Here is a 17,269-nt window from a genome sequence, read left to right as displayed (position 1 = left end):
CCTCTTGAGCTGTGGCACAGACTCCCTTGCCAAGACCCTCACCCACCTTAGGGTGCCGACGAACTTCAGCTTTTCTTGGGGGAGAAAATAAACTTTTTTATTTTAAAATCAAATGTCATTTAGGCCCTGGGCACTCTTGCTGCAAGGAAGCTGGGCATGCTAGCATGAGGGAAGCCCACTACTGCCCCAGCGGAGTGGGAGACAGTGCCGAGTGTTGTCCCCCTCAGGGAAGCCCAGCTTAGGAGGCAGAGGAGAAAGCAGAGCCTGCTGTGACTGGAGAAGGGTGCTGGGCAAAGGTGGAGGGCACTCTGGGAGTAGCGCTGCCAGGGGCTGGCATTTCCTCCTCTAGTGGCCTGCTATCCTGGAATGCCCAACATGGGCTTCCTGAAAGGGGTGTCAGGAGCTGGCGGGGGTGTGGGGCATGTGGAAAACACATATGCTGCTGCCTTAAAACCTAAATAGGGGTGTGTGATTCTGTGTGTATACTCCTCTTTATTAGTGGATAAATACTAGAAACTCATCTCTCGGAAGGTGCAGTCAGGGGCGGCTGGGTGTGCCCAGCCCCAGGGGGGCCCGGTGAGGCTTGCAGGGTGAGACTATGACTGGGTGTGGCCCCTCGGGCCCCCGGCGAGGTCTGCAGGGTGAGGCCGTGGCTGGGCGTGGCCCCTCGGGCCCCCAGCGAGGTCTGCAGGGCGAGGTCGTGGCTGGGCGTGGCCCCCCGGGACCCCGGCAAGGTCTGCAGGGTGAGGCCGTGGCTGGGGGTGGCCCCTCGGGCCCCCAGCGAGGTCTGCAGGGCGAGGTCGTGGCTGGGCGTGGCCCCACGGGGCCCCTGGGAGGTCTGCAGGGTGAGGCTGTCCCTCCAGGGCTCGTACACCAGGGTGTAGCTCTCTGCCCTCTTGATGGTGAACTTATAGATGCGGTTGGGCAGCAGATTGTGGACGTCGAAGGTGCAGGCAGCCACCGGGACCAGGCCACACTGGGCGCACTCCTGCTGTGTCCGAGGCTCCAGCAGTTTGAAGCGCAGCTCAAACTGCTCCGGCGCAGCTGGCTGGACGGTGACAAACCAGCGCAGGCTGACCCAATCCTGATGGGCCACAGACTCCTTCCGGTCAAACATGACCGGCATCTTGGTGCTCAGCATGAGCCGGATATGTGGGATCTTGGTGGCCCCAATGTCGGACACCAGGCGGTGCTTGATGTGCAGACGCCCCGGCACCATCATGGCCAGGAAGTTGTCCATGACCGCAGACAGGTCTGCCAGCTGCTGTTCCACCAGCCCCCAGCCGGCCAGGAAGGGCCGTGGGTCCGGTGACTCCAGCAGCGCGTCCAGCTCGGCACGGCCCCGGTCCAGCTGCTCCAGCAGGTGCCCGAGCAGCAGGAGCTGGATCTTGGTCTGTGCCGTGCCCACCTTCTTCATGCGCTGAAACTTCCAGGGGTCGATGAGCTGGACCATGGCGCTGGGCAGCACCAGGGGGTTCTGGTCCCCCAGGGCCAGGTGCTTGGGGAGGATCTCAATGTAGTAGGAGCACTTCTTGAGCAGCTGCATGCGGGCGTGGTGGCGCTTGAGCAGGTGGGGGCTCAGGTCTGTGCTCAGGAACTCTCGCAGCACGTTGCGGCGCTCCGTGTAGGTCCTCCACGCTTCTGGCTCCAGGAGCTGCTGCTCCTCCACCTCCTCTACCTCCTCCATGTCCAGGAAGGACTGCGGACTGTCCAGCTTCATCTTGTCCAGGCCCAGGCCTGTCACCTGGAAGTTCATTGTCTAGGAGCTGGGGGTGAGGGCTGGGCATCAGCTTTGAGAATTAAGCTGACCCCTAACACTCACCGAGGCCCTCTGTTGCCCTCCCCTGGGAAGAGGCCAGAAGGGACTGGCTGTCCAGCTAGATGTGAAGCTGTCTTCTCCAGTGATAAACAGGGCAAGGCTGAGGGAGAGGGCTTGGGGCCAGAATGGCCTGAGCAGAAACTCCTGCCACTGAGGAGCTCTAGGGCCTGGCGGGCACCTGGTCTGACACTAGGTGAAGGAAGAGGCCCTCAGGGTTGTGAGGACGATTCAGGCTGACCTTGGCAGCACAGGAACCTACTGGCTCTGCCCAGAACACCCCCCATCCTTGCTGCAGAGCAGGGGACAAAGGCCAACCAAAGACAGAATGATCTCCACCAGCTCCTGGTGTGTGAGAGGCTCCTCCCTGGAGTGCTGGCTCCCAGAAAAGTTCCTTGCAGAGGGAACATCTGTCTTACTTCCCATCTCACACCTGGAGCCAACTGGGTCTGCTTCCAAAGTTGTGGGTGGTTGTTTTGCTTTTTGTTTTTAAATTGTACTATTATTATTATTATTTGGCCAGCTGGGGCTTGGACTCAGGGCCTGAGCACTGTCCTTGGGCTTTCTCAAGGCTAGAGCTCTACCACTTGAGCCTCAGCACCACTTCTGGCTTTTTTTCTATGTATGTGGTACCAAGGAATCGAACCTGGGTCTTCGTGCATGCTAGGCAAGCACTCTACCACTAGGCCAAACTCCCAGCCCCTTTTATTATCTTTAAGTCATTGTACAAAAGGGTTATACTTCAACGTTAGTGTAAAGTACATTGGCCAATATCATCCCTTTTTTAAACTAATTAATTTTGAGGATTAATTAGTCCCTGAGGTACCTCAGGGATTCATGATTGCAAGGCAGGTGCTCTGTCTCTTCAGGCTTTGTTTGGTGTGTGTGCCTGTGACAGTCCTGGGACTTGAACTCAGAGCCTGGGTGCTGTTCCTGAGCTTTCTCTTTTTTTTTTTCTCCTTTTTCTGAAAACTAGTACTCTACCACTTGAACCAAGCTCTACTTCTGGCTTTTTGGTGGTTAGCTGGTGATAAGAGTCCCACAGACTTTCCCGGATAGGCTGGCTTCCAACAATGACCCTCAGATCTCAGCCTCCTGAGTAGCTAGGATTAGGCATGAGTCATTAGTTCTAATTTAATTTTGACATCAGTCTCACTACGTTTTCCAGGCTGGCCTCTAGCCTTGGGTTCAAGGGATCTTCCTGCCTCAGATTCCTAGAGATGGTGCCATTCTACCTGCCATTCCAGAATTTGAACTCTGTGGCGGAGTTGGTGTGCCACAAGGCTGGCCTCAGAGCCAGACATCCCTGGAGAAGGGCCTGGAGTCAGAGCTTACTGGAAGGGCTAGTGCCTCTGCAGTCAGAGCTCCAGGGAGTGGTCGGAGTCCCCAGAGTCAGAGCTCACGGGAAGGGCCAGTGCCCCGGAGTCAGAGCTCAGGGAAAGGGCTAGCACCCCCGGAGCCAGAGCTCCAGGAACGGCCAGCGCCCCCGGAGTCAGAGCTCAGGGAAAGGGCCAGCACCCCCGGAGCCAGAGCTCCAGGAACGGCCAGCACCCCCAGAGCCAGAGCTCAGGGAAAGGGCCAGCGCCCCCGGAGCCAGAGCTCAGGGAAAGGGCCAGCGCCCCCGGAGTCAGAGCTCAGGGAAAGGGCCAGCGCCCCCGGAGCCAGAGCTCCGGGAAGGGCCAGCGCCCCCGGAGCTTGAGCCAGAGCTCACGGGAAGGGCCAGCGCCCCCGGAGCCAGAGCTCACGGGAAGGGCCAGCGCCCCCGGAGTCAGAGCTCACGGGAAGGGCCAGCGGCCCCGGAGCCAGAGCTCACGGGAAGGGCCAGCGCCCCCGGAGCCAGAGCTCACGGGAAGGGCCAGCGGCCCCGGAGTCAGAGCTCACGGGAAGGGCCAGCGCCCCCGGAGCCAGAGCTCACGGGAAGGGCCAGCGCCCCCGGAGCCAGAGCTCACGGGAAGGGCCAGCGCCCCCGGAGTCAGAGCTCCGGGAAGGGCCAGCGCCCCGGCACCCCTGGCTGCTGTCTGTCCCCAGGTTCTAGTGCCCTATGCTGGGAAGTCTCAGGTGGTCACCCTAGGCTTGGGTGAGCGGCAAGCAGAGCCGAGGCGCAGGAGGAGGCCTGCTAGGCAGCCCGGCTGCCCTGCAAGCAGGAGGCCATTTGCCTGCGTCCTCGAGGGTTAGCCTGGAGCTTCCCGGGCAGAAGGCCAGAGCGGCTCCCGGCCAGCCTGCTCCAGGAGCAGCGCCCGGGGCTCTGGAGGAGGCCGGCCGAGGCGGGGCCCAGCCGCGCTCTGGCGGGAGGTCGGCCCCGCAGGACCGGGACTCCTGCCGCCCGCGGAAAGCCCCGTGGGCTGGCCGAGTCCGCGCACCGCGCCTTGGCCCCGGGACCCTGACGCGGGGCGCCCGGCCCGGCCCCCCACGCGCAGCCCGCTCTACCTACCCCTCGTCTCCAGAGCCCCCAGCCCTCCTCTCCAAGAGCTGGGCTGCGCCCGGCCTCCCCGCGCGTGGAGCCTCCGCACGGTCCGGGCCCGGCGCTCCTCTCCGGGCGCCGGCGCCCCCGGGTTGCCCTGGGCACCGCGGCCCACTGTGACGCTGCGCGGGCGGGGCGGGCGGGCCGGAGCCGCGGGGAGGCCGCGTCTCCCGCCCCGCGCCGCTTCCTGGATGGCCTGGTGTCGGCGCTGGGGCTCCAGGAGGAAGGGCGGTGGGCCACACACCCCAACCCGGCTGCCACGCTGGGATTCCAGGGGACGTGGGGAGAGGGGGGACTAGCAGGTCAGCCCGGGGCTCCCGTCCCCGCCGCACTCATGCCGGGCTGGCTCTGGAGCGTCCACAGGGACTCCGGGGCTTCACCCTCTGTGCCCCACACTGGGATGGCGCTCTTAGAGATCACCGCAGCCTGGGGTCTTGGCAAGGTGCTCTCTCCCCTCCCAGAGAGAGGACCTAGTGTGTGTGTCCCTCCCACAGAGGCCAGGAGGGGCCATCAGCCTCCCCAGGGCTGTGGAGACACCTACACCTCCTCCAGGCCTCAGGCAGAGGGGCCGGGTGCTGGCTCTGAGCCTACCCTGCCTCTGTGAACACTCCCAGTAGTCGGGGCTGAGGATCAGGAGCTGGACGGAGAAGCGGCTTCTGTGAAGGTCCTGGGGGGAGGCCGGCACCTGGGAAGGAGCTGAGATGGGAGGCCATAGGAGGAGCAGGGCCTTCCTCCCAGGGGTGGGGGGCGGGGGCGCAGAGCCAAGGCTGTCTCTTCTACGGCCAGGCTTGTCCTGGGCTGGCCTGCCAGCCTGGCCTTGTCCACTCCCCAGGCAAGGGGGTTAGCTTCATGGCCTTGCTGGACCAGGCAGATGAGGCCAGAAAGTGGATAGAGCAGTGTACTCATGAGTCTCGGGCTCTGTAGGGGCAGCAGAGCTTGGTGGAGGCAGGTAGGGTGGATGGAGGGAGGGAGGTGATGTGGAGGGAGGCAGGGCAGAAGAGGGAGCACGGCAGAACAGGGGTTTCCCCGGGCAGAGGCCCTCGTGAAGGACATGAGTCTGAGGTGGTGAGCGGTGGACACTGGGAAGGGGCTTGGGCCAGGGACAAGTGTGTGCGGGCCTGTACAGTCAAGATGGGGCACCACACATGGAGCGGCAAGGGCTGCAGGACTGGAGCTGCATTGCGGGGTACTCCCTGTAAATCCCTGGGACACACAGTTGAGGAAAGGCCAACTTGCCTGGGAACTCTTCGGCCTGGCCCCAGGACTCTAAGCCTCTGCCCCTCTGGAGCGTCCGTCCCTAGGGGGCCAGATCCTCTGTCCTGGTTTGCAGATGGTGGACGTTCTTTGCAGGTTGGATCTCACTGTCCAGCACAAGTTCCTCTGCTCTGACATCAGAGAAGTATGGGCAGAAATTACGCCTCCCCCGTAGCAGGAGAAAGATGACTTTCTCTACCTGGGGTCCTTTCTGACAGTGGCAGAGGGTGAACCAGCCTGCTCTCAGCACTTCCTGGAGCAGACAAGATGCCAGAGGATAACCAGAGCCCTCTTCCCTGCCCTGCTCCCCAGGTTGGCCTCTCCCAGGTGCTCATCCCCACAGGATCAGCAGGCCCAGAGTTCAAGCCCCATGACGGGGAAAAAAAGAAGAAAAGAAAAAGAAGAAAGAAAGAGCACTCCCATGCTAGAAGTGCTGTGCTGGGGAGAGCCGGGACGGACCCCAGGCCGACCCCAGACCATGCTCCAGAGCTGGGTCGGCTGGGGCTTCAGGCCTGGTGGGAACTGATTTTCATCAGTATGCAGGACTGGGGCGCCAGGCCTGGGCTCCCTGCCTGCTGACCTCCTAGGTGATAGCCCTGTGCTGCCTCTGCCTGCAGTGGCTCTGTCAGTCTCCTGGCTGTGGAGTGGCCCCCAAGCCCCATCCCATCAGTCTGAGACTGTATCCATAGCTCCCCCCCCCACGTGCACCTGGGCTTCCACTGATCCCTGAGGGCCCTGCTCTCTCCAGGGTCTCCTTTTACAACTCAAGAACTGTCCTTGAGTGGTGGAGGCAGGAGCCAATACTGGGCTGAACCAGCTGCCCCAAGTCTGCCTGTGTGGCATCTGCCCTGTGCCTCTATGAAGATTGAAAAGGTTTGGCCAGCATTTAAAAATACAACCAGAAAGCAGGGTGTGGCTCACGCCTGCAATCCTAGCTACTCAGGAGGCTGAGATCTGAGGATCAAGGTTCAAAGAACTAAAGAATGTGAGACTTATCTCCAAATAATCTCCAGAAAACGGGAAGCGGGGCTGTGGCTCCAGGGGTAGGGCCGTAGCCTTGAGCTGAAGAGCTCAGGGACAGCGCCCAGGCCGAGTTCAAGCCCCATGATGCCACCAAAAAACAGATTTTCGTCCTGCCTTCCCAGGGCAACTGCTGCACCAAGCCTGTCCTGGACGGCCCTCACCTGGGCCTGCCCTTGGCCTGCCTCCCTGGCCCCACCCCACCCCCGCCTCCCCTGGCCCCGCCCCCGCTTCCCGTGGCCCCGCCCCCGGCCTCACCTAACCTGCCCTGTCCTGTTTCCTTGCCCCGCCCCCGCCTCCCCAGGCTCTGCCCCCGGCCTCACCTAACCTGCCCGGGTCCTGTTTCACCTGGCCCCGCCCCCGCCTCTCCTGGCCCCGCCCCCGCCCCACCTCACCTAACCTGCCCTGTCCTGTTGCACCTGGCCCCGCCCTCCCTCCCCTGGCCCCGCCCCCGCCTTCCCTGGCCCCGCCCCCAGCCTCACCTAACCTGCCCCATCCTGTTTCACCTGGCCCCGCCCCTGCCTCGCCTGGCCCCGCCCCCGGCCTCACCTAATCTGCCCGGGTCCTGTTTCACCCGGCCCCGCCCCCGCCTCCCCTGGCCCCGCCCCCGGTCTCATCTAACCTGCCCGGGTCCTGTTGCACCTGGCCCCGCCCCCGGCCTCGCCTGGCCCCGCCCCCGGCCCCCCAACCTGCCCCGTCCTGTTGCACCTGGACCCGCCCCTGCCTCCCCTGGCTCCTCCCCTGCCTCCCTGGCCCCGCCCTGGCCTCACCTAACCTGCCCGGGTCCTGTTTCACCCGGCCCCGCCCCTGCCTCCCCTGGCCCCGCCCCCGGCCTCCCCTAACCTGCCCGGGTCCTGTTTCACCCGGCCCCGCCCCCGCCTCCCCAGGCCCCGCCCCCGGCCTCACCTAACTTGCCCCGTCCTGTTGCACCTGGCCCCGCCCCCGGCCTCCCCTGGCCCCGCCCCTGGCCTCCCCTAACCTGCCCCGGTCCTGTTGCACCCGGCCCTGCCCCGCCTCGCCTGGCCCCGCCCCCGGCCTCCCCTAACCTGCCGGGTCCTGTGGCACCCGGCCCCGTCCCCGGCCTCCCCTGGCCCCGCCCCGCCCCGCCTGGCCCCGCCCCCGGCCTCCCCTAACCTGCCGGGTCCTGTTGCACCCGGCCCTGCCCCGCCTTGCCCCGCCCCGCCTGGCCCCGCCCCGCCTGGCCCCGCCCCCGGCCTCCCCTAACCTGCCGGGTCCTGTGGCACCCGGCCCCGCCCCCGGCCTCCCCTGGCCCCGCCCCGCCCCGCCTGGCCCCGCCCCCGGCCTCCCCTAACCTGCCGGGTCCTGTTGCACCCGGCCCCGCCCCCGCCTCCCCTGGCCCCGCCCCCGGCCTCCCCTGGCCCCGCCCCGCCTCGCCCGCTGCTCCCGCCCCGCGTGTGGGGAAGGCAGACCCCTGGGCGGGCGGGCGCCGGACTCGAGCCGCGGAGCGGGCAGAGGGCGGCCTGCGTGGCCGGAACCGGAGGCTGCCTTCCTCCCCACGCAGGGACGCGGCGGAGCCCAGGCGCCTTCGAGGGCGACCGCCGGCAGGGCTGCCCGCCTCCCACGTCCGCGCCGGGGCTCCGGCGCCCGGCGGCCCCGCCGGCCCTTCCAGTCGCTCCGGGCGCCGGCCCGGCCGCGTCCCTGCGCCTCGGCGGGCAGCCCTGCCGGCGGCCCGGGCATGGAGCTCTTCCTGCGGGAGCGGCTGGCCCTCCTGTCCTTCGTCTGGGACAGGATCTGGCCGGAGGGGGCGGCCGGGGCCGCCGACGCCGCCCCCGAGCCCGGGCTCCCCGGCCGCGCCGCGCCGCCCCGAGCCCCGCTCCTCCGAGCGCTCCGCGGCCTCAGCGCGCGCTGCGCCCCGGAGCTGAGCGTCGGCCGCGGGGGCCGGCTGTACGCGCTCCGGGAGGAGGGCGGCCGCCTCCGGGCCCCGAAGCTGGCGCCGCTGAGCGGCGTGGCCAGGGCCGCCCCCGAGGCGCTCCCGGACCCGCCGTGAGTTCTGGAAGTGGCCTCGGGCGGGTGTGGGTAGAAGTGCGCGCGTGTCCACGGCCCGGAGACCGGGGACGGGCGGGCGCTGCGGAGGGCCAGAGCCGGCAGGGCGGACGCGGCTGGCCGCCGGCCCCGGCGGACCCCGGCCCCTCACGGGTCGGCTGTAGCTTTCTCTCCGGGGTGAGCACACCAGGGGCCGCTGCCTGCAGGCAGGTCGGGGCCTGGGGTCCCGGACGCCCCTACCAGCTGCCATGGGACTCCTGCCGCTTGGGGCTGCAGACGAGGGCGCCAGGCTCTGGGTGGCCCCACAGCGGTCAGACCGCGAGCTCACCGTCCCATCCCATGAATCCAGACACCCAAGGTTTTCTAGGGCAGACGGGCTCCTGGCTGGAGAGTGTGTCCAGGGAGCCCACCCAGCTCACGGAGCCCTGAACCCCTGAGGCCTGCTGTGGTCCGTCTTGCAGCAAATGGCTGGTGTGGACCCCTGGTCATTGGCACAAGCCTGCTGTCTAAGGGAAGGTCTTTTCTTGAGTGTGACAGGCTTGTCAGGCCCAGACTGAGGACCACGGCACCTCTTTCAGCACTGCTGCGTCCGTGCAGCAAGAAGCATGCTGGGCAAGGAGCAGTCTGGAAGCAGGAAGGGGGAGCAGGCTAGCCAAGCCAGAAGCAGCTGCCCGGCGGATTGCCGCCCTGGGCCTGCCCTCTGCACACCAGTCTTTTTTGTTGTTGTCATCATCGTTGGTTGTGGAGCTTGAACTCTGAGCCTGGACACTGTCCTGAGCTCTACCCCTTGAGCCACACCGACTTTAGTGCCCGGGCTGGCTTTAAACCGCGATCCTCAGATCTCGGCCTCCTGAGTAGCTGGGGTTACAGGTGTGAGCCACCGCACCCAGCTTGCAGGTCAGTCTTGAGTCCCAGCATCGCTTACGTCCACCTCCGGTCTCCGGGGGGCCCTCGGCTGTTGGTGTGTCCAGGGTCAATTTTCATATGGCGAGTGAAGTTGGAACCTCGGCCCTCGCCCCCGTGCTCCCCTCTCAGCAGGTAGGGAATCAGGGGCAGGTCCAGCAGCTGTTCAGAGGAAGAAGTGCTCCTGGAGTGGGCATGGCGGGCAGGCAGGGCAGCCCTGGTGGAGAGCTAATGACCACCTGGCCTGGAGATGAAAGGATGACCGCGCTCCCTGTGTCATTAGCCCCAGACACTTGGCCCCATGCCCCCGAGAGGTCCTGAGGCATGTCTTCTCCTGGCCTCCCACAGCCCTGCTGTCCTGGAAAGGGACTGTGACAGGGGCTCAGCTCCCTGCCAGCAGGAGCCAGAGTCTCTAGCTGCAGGCAGTGCTTGGTGGAAAGCCGAGCCGGCTCATGGGCCACCCCTCCTGCCCTCCGCGAGCCTGCTGCCTGGGCAGGCTCCAGAGAAACTGCAGACCAGGTTTCGCAACCCGGCTGCAGCCCTGTCTTTGACGTAACTACTCACCCAGCCCACCTCCCGGCACTAACTCCCGGTCTCAGGCCTGGGCCGGTCCACCACCCTTTGACTCTCCAGTTGGGCCTGCCCCTCCGGCCTGGGTGAGCCCCCGGCCCCTGCTCTCTGCTCTTGTGTGGGCTGCCCTGAGTTGCGTCACACTGGGCATCTTTTGGGGTCCTTCGTGACCCTGCTCCCCCACTGGTGCAGAGCTCCCTCTCCCCTTCCTGTCCCTGGCTGGTGTTCACAGGGCTCTTCCCCAAGGCCTAGCCTGCCGGGCCCCTGGAAGGTTCCCGGAAGTGGGAGGCTTGGGGAAGAAGCTGAGCCAGTTATGCAGCCCCACCTGGCCTTAAGGAGCAGAGGTGCAGTGATGGGGTGGGGCTGGGAGCAGCTCTCCCCCCCCCCGGAGGGCAGCCAGCTCCCCGGACATTCCACGTGTGGTCCCAGGCAGGGCCTGCTAGGTGGGGTGAAGAGTGGCAGACCTGCCACCTCAGGCAGGTGGGCTCTCCTCTCTAGTGCCAGTCCAACGGTGCCCAGGACCAGGGCGTTGTCCCACCCCGAGCATAGCGACACGATGACTGCAGTCCTATCCCAGCACGCCCTCCCTGTCCCGTGCCCCCCCGCCTCCCCCCAGCATCCTAGCTCAAGATGCCTCTTCCGTGTGCCCATCCCCGTCTGTATTGCCTTCCCAGGGCTGGTGGGCCACCCCTAGCCAGGTGATCCCATGGCTCTTGCCAGCTGTACCAGCAGACCAGCAATGTCCTGGGGTGCCCTGTGCCCGACCATGCAGGACTCAGCAGAGGTTCAAGTGTGGTGGGCTGTGTTGTGGCCAGCCCGGGGCTGGTGGTCCCTTTCTGAGCAGAGACCTGGGGTCACTTGCAGCAGGGTACCAGAGCCTGTGCTCCAGTACTCCGGTAGTTTTACCGGTGGGAAGCAACCCTTCAGTCACGTGATAGTAGCTGACCCAGCCCTCATCTGCGGGCTGAGAGTCTCCAGGAGAAGCCAGGGCTGATACAGAGCTGGAGCTGGGAGCCTCGCAGAGGGCCCGGCAGAGGTGGGGATCCTGGCTGGGTGACACAGGGCCTGCCAGCTGACCACCGCCCCCTCCACTTCCAGCTGGTATTTCAGGGGGATTAGCAGGACCGAGGCCCAGCAGCTACTCTTGTCGTCTGCCAATGCACCGGGGTCTTTCCTCATCAGGCCCAGCGAGAGCAGCCTTGGAGGGTTCTCACTGTCAGGTACTCAGTGCCCCGACACCTGCCCTCTCAGTGGGGTTGTGCCCAACCCTGACAAGCCAGCCACTCCTGGCCTGGGAGTGACTGGTGTCAAGGTGGCCCGGCCCTTACTCCTGCTGGCAAACATGCTGGCCAGCCGGTATGCTTGCCTGCCCTCCCTCCCTCCGCTTTCCCTTTCTCCCTTTCTCCCTTCCTCCCTATTCTGCTTGCTTACTCTCGAGAACAAGAACTGCGACACTGGCTGGTTGCTGGTGGCTGCTCAGGAGGGTGGGATTCATTTGCAGATCTCAGTCTGAAGCCGGCCTGGGAAGGGAAGTCCTCCGTGGGAGTCGGCCACAGGTGGAGCTGCAGCTCAAGTCACAGTGCGCTAGTTGAGCAACAAAACACCGAAGTGCAGCGCCCAAGCCCCAAGTTCCAGCCCTGTGACTCTCTCTCTCACACACACACACACAACCTGTTAAGCACGTCTCATGGCCCCTGGTCCTCTCACTGCTTCCTGGCTTGCAGCTCCCCCCAACCCCTGCCATGTGTGGTGCTTGTTTACCTCAGGCTCCTCGAGTCAGCTCCCAGCCAGGCCAGCGGGAGGCTGGGGTCAGGGTGCCTGAGGCAGGTGCAGCCAAGGCCCCTGTGTTTACCTCTGTCCCTCAGTCCGAGCCCAGGCCAAAGTCTGCCACTACCGCATCTGCACAGCACCCAGCGGCAGGCTCTACCTGCAGGAGGGCCTGCTCTTCCCCAGCCTGGAGGCCCTGCTCGCCTACTACAAGGCCAACTGGAAGCTGATCCAGACCCCCTTGCTGCAGCCCTGTGTGGCCCTGGTAGGGCTGAGGAGCACCCCTCCCCCACCAGGGACCCCTCTGTCTTCCTGTGCTGGGATGGCTTGGCTCCTACTTGAATGGAGTGGGGGACAGTGTCAGATGTACTTTGCTCCACAGGGAGTGGAAGGGACCTGTTTGGGGAGATACCGGGCTGCCCCAGCCCCAGGGCACAAGCGGTGGGCGTGGGTGGTGCTGCGATCTTTGAAGCTGCCATCTCAGGCTGCAGGCTGTCCCGAGACACAGCATTCCCTCCGTGGGGGTGGGCGGTGCAGCCGTCAGGCTTCTCTGTGGCCTAATGGCAGCCGGCCAGGGGTGGTCATGAGTTTGAGGACGGATGTCCGCTCACTCCCTCTGATTAAGGGGCCACTTATGGCTTCAAAGCAATTAGCTTCACAGCTCTGGGCAGACCTCCCAGAGCCAGCGTGGAATCCCCTTTCTGCGGCTTGTGTGCCAGGGGAAGTGCCCGCAGCCTGACGCTGGGCCCTGCCGGGGAGGAATGGGGAGGCCAGGACTAGGGGACCTTCCTGCCGCCTCTGCCATGGCAGCACTGTCCCCACAGAAGGCCCTCGTGCAGGACGCATGGGAGCGGCCACACTCCGAGTTTGTCCTTCGGCGGAAGCTGGGCGAAGGCTACTTTGGGGCAGTGTGGGAAGGGCTGTGGCTGGGCTCCATGCCGGTGGCGGTGAAGGTCATCAAGTCAGGTGAGGCCCCTGCCCAGTCCTGCAGCGGGGTTGGGCTCTGACCCCTGACCCCCACGTCCTGGCCTGAGGGCGGGGGGGGGGGGGAGGCCTGGGAGGAGGCCTGGGCAGCCCTGGAGCAGTGTCTGTTTCCCCAGCTGACATGAAGCTGGCGGATCTCAGCAAGGAGATTGAGGCCCTGAAGAGCCTGAGGCACGAGCGGCTGGTCCGGCTGTGCGCTGTCTGCTCGGCGGGGGAGCCCGTGTTCATCGTCACCGAGCTCATGGGCAAAGGCAACCTGCAGGCCTACCTGGGCAGTGAGTACCCCGCTTCCCGCGGTGCCCGCCGCCACCTCCTCTGGGCCGGACCCCGGGTTCCTCCCCTCAGAGGAACCCTTCCCAGACAGGTGTCCTCCTCTCCTGCATGGGTCGGAGCTTTTAGGTGTCTGCTCTGACCATGGGGATGGTGAGAGGCAAATCCTCGGGTCTTTCCATGGAGAGGGTTTGGCCAGACTGTCCAGTCTCTGGCTAGCGGGGCTTCCGACACTGGGAGTGGATTCCAGGCAGGAAGGGGGTCCATTTTTGCCACCAGTCTTTGGACTGGACTATGATCATGGACTCTGGGCCCTGGCCCCCTCTGAGCTGCTTCCCTTGGGGTCCAGGTCAGTGGCCAGGAAGCAGCCCACCCTGAGGGTCACAGCGCAGCCCAGCGGTGGGCTCCCAGGCCTGCGCCTGCACTCTGCCTGGCTGGAGCTCTCTCCCCGCAGGCCCCGAGGGCCAGGCCCTGAGCCCGCTGGTGCTGCTGGGCTTCAGCTGCCAGGTGGGCGAGGGCATGAGCTACCTGGAGGAGCGGCGTGTGGTGCACCGGGACCTGGCGGCCAGGAACGTGCTTGTGGGCGATGACCTGACCTGCAAGGTGGCTGACTTTGGTCTGGCACGTCTCCTCAAGGTGTGCTGCGGCAGCCCATGTCTGGACTCTGGAGTGGCGCTGCCCCCCCTCCCCTCCTCCCCCGGGAGGGCGCTGCCCCCCCTCCCCTCCTCCCCCGGGAGGGCGCTGCCCCCCCTCCCCTCCTCCCCCGGGAGGGCGCTGCCCCCCCTCCCCTCCTCCCCCGGGAGGGCGCTGCCCCCCTCCCCTCCCCCCCCCCCGGGAGGGCGCTGCCTCCCCTCCCCCTCCTCCCCCGGGAGGGCTCTTCCCCCCTCCCCTCCTCCCCCGGGAGGGCGCTGCCCCCCCTCCCCTCCTCCCCCGGGAGGGCGCTGCCCCCCCTCCCACTCCTCCCCTGGGAGGGCGCTGTCCCCCACTTCCCCTCCTCCCCCGGGAGGGCGCTGTCCCCCCTCCCCTCCTCCCCCGGGAGGGCGCTGCCCCCCCTTCCCTCCTCCCCTGGGAGGGCGCTGCCCCCCACTTCCCCTCCTCTCCCAGGAGGGCGCTGTCCCCCCTCCCATCCTCCCCCGGGAGGGCGCTGCCCCCAGACTTCCCCTCCTCCCCCAGGAGACTCTGCCCCCCACTTCCCCTCCTCCCCCAGGAGGGCGCTGTCCCCCCTCCCAGCCTCCCCCGGGAGGGCGCCGCCCCCCTTCCCCTCCTCCCCTGGGAGGGCGCTGCCCCCCACTTCCCCTCCTCCCCCGGGAGGGCGCTGCCCCCCACTCCTCCCCTGGAAAGACGTTGCCCCCAGACTTCTCCTCCTCCCCAGGATGGCATCTACTCCCCGAGCAGCAGCTCCAAGATCCCAGTCAAGTGGACTGCGCCCGAGGCAGCCAATTACCGGGTTTTTTCCCAGAAGTCGGATGTCTGGTCTTTCGGCGTCCTGCTCTATGAGGTCTTTGCTTATGGCCAGTGTCCCTACGAAGGTAGGCCACTTGAGAGGGGACCAGGCCCCACCTGAAGTGGGTCCGATGGGAGCCCAGCTGCTGCCTCTGAGGGGAGCCGGTCCAGGCCGGAGGCTGAGGCTGGGATGTGGCCTCACCCCCAGGCATGACCAACCACGAGACACTGCAGCAGGTCAGCAGAGGGTACCGGCTGCCGCGCCCGGCTGCCTGCCCGGCGGAGGTGTACTTGCTCATGCTGGAGTGCTGGGGGGAGCGCCCGGAGGAGCGGCCCACCTTCGCCAGGCTGCGGGAGAAGCTGGGTGCCATCCACGGGCGACTCTGCCGGGGCCTCACGTGACCCAGGGCCCTGGCCTGTGCCAACCAGGCCACTGCCTGCTGGGCCTCCCCAGGACAGGGCCTGCCACCAGCATGTGCCAGAGGTGCCACACAGCCCGAGCTGCACCGGGTGTGACTGTGGCCTCCCGCTCAGACACAGGCTGGTGACACAGCATCTGCTCACCAGGTGGATATCCGCTGGTGGTGCAAGACCACTGAGGCCACCAAGATGGCAGAGGGGACTGGTGCGCTCTGCCCAGGGTGGCCTGTGTCCTGGTGCGTCCAGCAGGTACTGGGAAGCAATGGCAAGAAGTCCCTTAGGACCAGCAACTCCCTTCTTGTCTCAGCCTGAGCCAACTTGACTCTCCAGGGTCAGAAGTGTCAGGCCCCCTTTCCTAGTGGGGTTTTAAGTGGCCAGCACGTGGTTGCTGATGCTCATATCTGTAACCCTCGCTACTCAAGAAGGGGCTGGTTCGAAGCCAGCCTGGGCAGAAAAGTCTGAGACCTTTATCTCCAATTAACCAGAAATACGCACATGTTTTAGGTGGCAGAGTGCCAGCTCTAGTGCTACTGTGTGTGTGTGTGTGTACGTGTACATGTATGCACACACACACACACACACACGGTAGCCAGAGCTGTGGTTCCAGGAAGACCCCAGCCGCAGACCCAGCACTCGAGTGGACCACACCAGCACTGCCCTCACTCTCATGCACAGACATGGCGGGCCTGCCTACAGGAAGGCAGCATACAACAAACACCCCAGCGACACAGATCTGCACAGCTTGCTGCATGGCGGCTCCTGCAGCCAGAGCCTGGCGTGGAGCCGAGGGTATCCACCCAGCTAGCAGAGGTGCAGCCCGTGCAGCCCAAGGCCGCCTGCTGGGGGCAAGCCCTGTGCAGTGGCTGTGTGGGCAGCAGGGACCTCTGAACAGCTCTTCCTGCCCCCCCCACGCTGGGATCGATGCTGGGAAGACATTTGCATTCTGGAGAGTCCCCAGCACCTCAGGAAGCGAAGGAATCTGTCACCACACTGGGTGACACAGAAGGCCAAAGGCTCTTTGCTCAGGTGCCTCTTGGCAGCTATACCCAGGAGTCTGTGCGGCACACATCCTGGCCTCCCTTACGGCTCCCTCATCATTGCGTCCACAAGCCCCACCTGGTGGTTGGCACGGGAAGCGGCACCTGGACCGCAGGTGGGAGGAGAGTCCCCCCGGCAGGGGTGGAGCTGAGACCGCGTGGAGAAAGGAGGTGGGGTGGCTGAAGGAAGCCGGGGCGGGGACAGGCAGCACCACCCAGGAAAGCAGGAGGAACCGCATGGGAGCAGATCTGCTGCTGGGGTGGCGGGGGACGGGGCCAGGCTGCTGCTGGGGTGACGGGGAGGGGGCGGGGCCAGGCTGCTGCTGGGGTGACAGGGAGGGGGCGGGGCCAGGCTGCTGCTGGGGTGACGGGGAGGGGGCGGGGCCAGGCTGCTGCTGGGATGCTGATAGTCTGAGGCTGGGGTCTTTGGGAGTCTGGAAGGCCTCGGGCGGGGGGAGCCCTGCAGGAGGCTGAGTGTGGAAGCAGGTTTATTCAGAGCTCCTGTGCAGCAGGTTTGGCTCTCTCGGGGACTCCCTGCTTCCTGTGTGACTCAGAACCACTTGACCCAGGCCACTGGCTTAGGACTCAGCTCGGGTGCAGAGGCCAAGGCTGGGCTCCCCACCTTCTGACCATTTTTCTTCTCTGCCAGTCCTCATCTGACCTCTCTGCTGCCCTCCGCAGCTTGGTAGGACTGAGCTGGGCAGCCCAGGACGCTTGTGAACCTGCTAAATAATCCTCGTGCCTATTCTTAACCTCAAAATGGCCCCACGGTCTTCCTCTTAATAAAGACAAAACTGAGGACCTGGGATGATAGCTGTGGCCGTGTTTGCTTGGTATATAAGAGGCCCGGTTTCATCCTCAGCGTCTCAGGAAGGCGGGGGGGGCTCAAACGAGTAGTTTACTATGCAAGTTCCAGGTCTTTCTTCCTGACAGCCTCAGGAATCCCCCCCCCACACACTGCACACTGCAGCTGTCCTGCAGACCTCTAGGCAGGAGCACTTGGGGTGCGGAAGACTGTTATTCTGGGGAAATCAGGTTCACTGGCTGGGGTGTGGAGGGCGGAGTGTGGCAGGGAGTGGGTACCCTCCTGTTCTTAGACCCTTGGACTGCAGACATGCTCAGTGCAGCTCCTCTCCAGTCAGCTTGCCGAGGGTCTGCAGGCCTGCCTGGCTCTAACCCCGTCACCACCCAGCCTCTTCTGCAGGCCAGGGGTGAGGGCACCTGTCCCGGGAAGAGCCCAAGACTGCCATGCCCACCACACTCTCGTCTCTGGTCTGTGGGGGCAGCCCTGGGAAGGGAGCAGGAACATTCCTGGAGGAA

At 65.4% G+C, this 17,269-nt stretch overlaps 2 protein-coding genes across 2 annotated transcripts; one reads left to right on the top strand and one right to left on the bottom strand.

Moving 5' to 3' along the window:
• Window positions 1–83: 83 nt before the first annotated feature.
• Window positions 84–4,354, bottom strand: Fndc11 (fibronectin type III domain containing 11). The gene is made up of 3 exons (XM_090352634.1): window positions 4,248–4,354; window positions 823–1,766; window positions 84–666 (listed from the first exon to the last, which is right to left on the bottom strand). The coding sequence occupies exons 2-3, from the start codon at window positions 1,754–1,756 to the stop codon at window positions 518–520; spliced, it is 1,083 nt and encodes a 360-aa protein (XP_090208760.1). The 5' UTR covers window positions 1,757–1,766; window positions 4,248–4,354; the 3' UTR covers window positions 84–517.
• A 3,893-nt stretch (window positions 4,355–8,247) lies between these two features.
• On the top strand, window positions 8,248–15,451 carry Srms (src-related kinase lacking C-terminal regulatory tyrosine and N-terminal myristylation sites). The gene is made up of 8 exons (XM_090352909.1): window positions 8,248–8,555; window positions 11,127–11,248; window positions 11,894–12,060; window positions 12,620–12,761; window positions 12,896–13,054; window positions 13,504–13,685; window positions 14,422–14,578; window positions 14,701–15,451. The coding sequence occupies exons 1-8, from the start codon at window positions 8,248–8,250 to the stop codon at window positions 14,892–14,894; spliced, it is 1,431 nt and encodes a 476-aa protein (XP_090209035.1). The 3' UTR covers window positions 14,895–15,451.
• The last annotated feature ends 1,818 nt before the right edge of the window (window positions 15,452–17,269 follow it).

The sequence above is a fragment of the Megascapheus bottae genome, chromosome 18 (genome assembly GCF_031878675.1).
Source record: "Megascapheus bottae isolate mThoBot1 chromosome 18, mThoBot2.hap1, whole genome shotgun sequence".
In the NCBI taxonomy this organism is placed as follows: domain Eukaryota; kingdom Metazoa; phylum Chordata; class Mammalia; order Rodentia; family Geomyidae; genus Megascapheus; species Megascapheus bottae.
This window is presented reverse-complemented; position numbering and strand designations above follow the sequence as displayed.

What these genes read in the sequence shown, in the direction of transcription:
- Fndc11 (XM_090352634.1), bottom strand. Translation starts at nt 1,756, where the DNA reads ATGAACTTCCAGGTGACAGGCCTGGGCCTGGACAAGATGAAGCTGGAC. An exon ending in GCAGACCTCCCAGGGGCCCC is followed by an intron (nt 667 to 822) that starts GTGGGGCCACGC and finishes TGGGGGCCCGAG; the next exon opens with GGGCCACGCCCAGCCACGGC.
- Srms (XM_090352909.1), top strand. Translation starts at nt 8,248, where the DNA reads ATGGAGCTCTTCCTGCGGGAGCGGCTGGCCCTCCTGTCCTTCGTCTGG. An exon ending in TGGAGGGTTCTCACTGTCAG is followed by an intron (nt 11,249 to 11,893) that starts GTACTCAGTGCC and finishes TCTGTCCCTCAG; the next exon opens with TCCGAGCCCAGGCCAAAGTC. An exon ending in TGCAGCCCTGTGTGGCCCTG is followed by an intron (nt 12,061 to 12,619) that starts GTAGGGCTGAGG and finishes CTGTCCCCACAG; the next exon opens with AAGGCCCTCGTGCAGGACGC.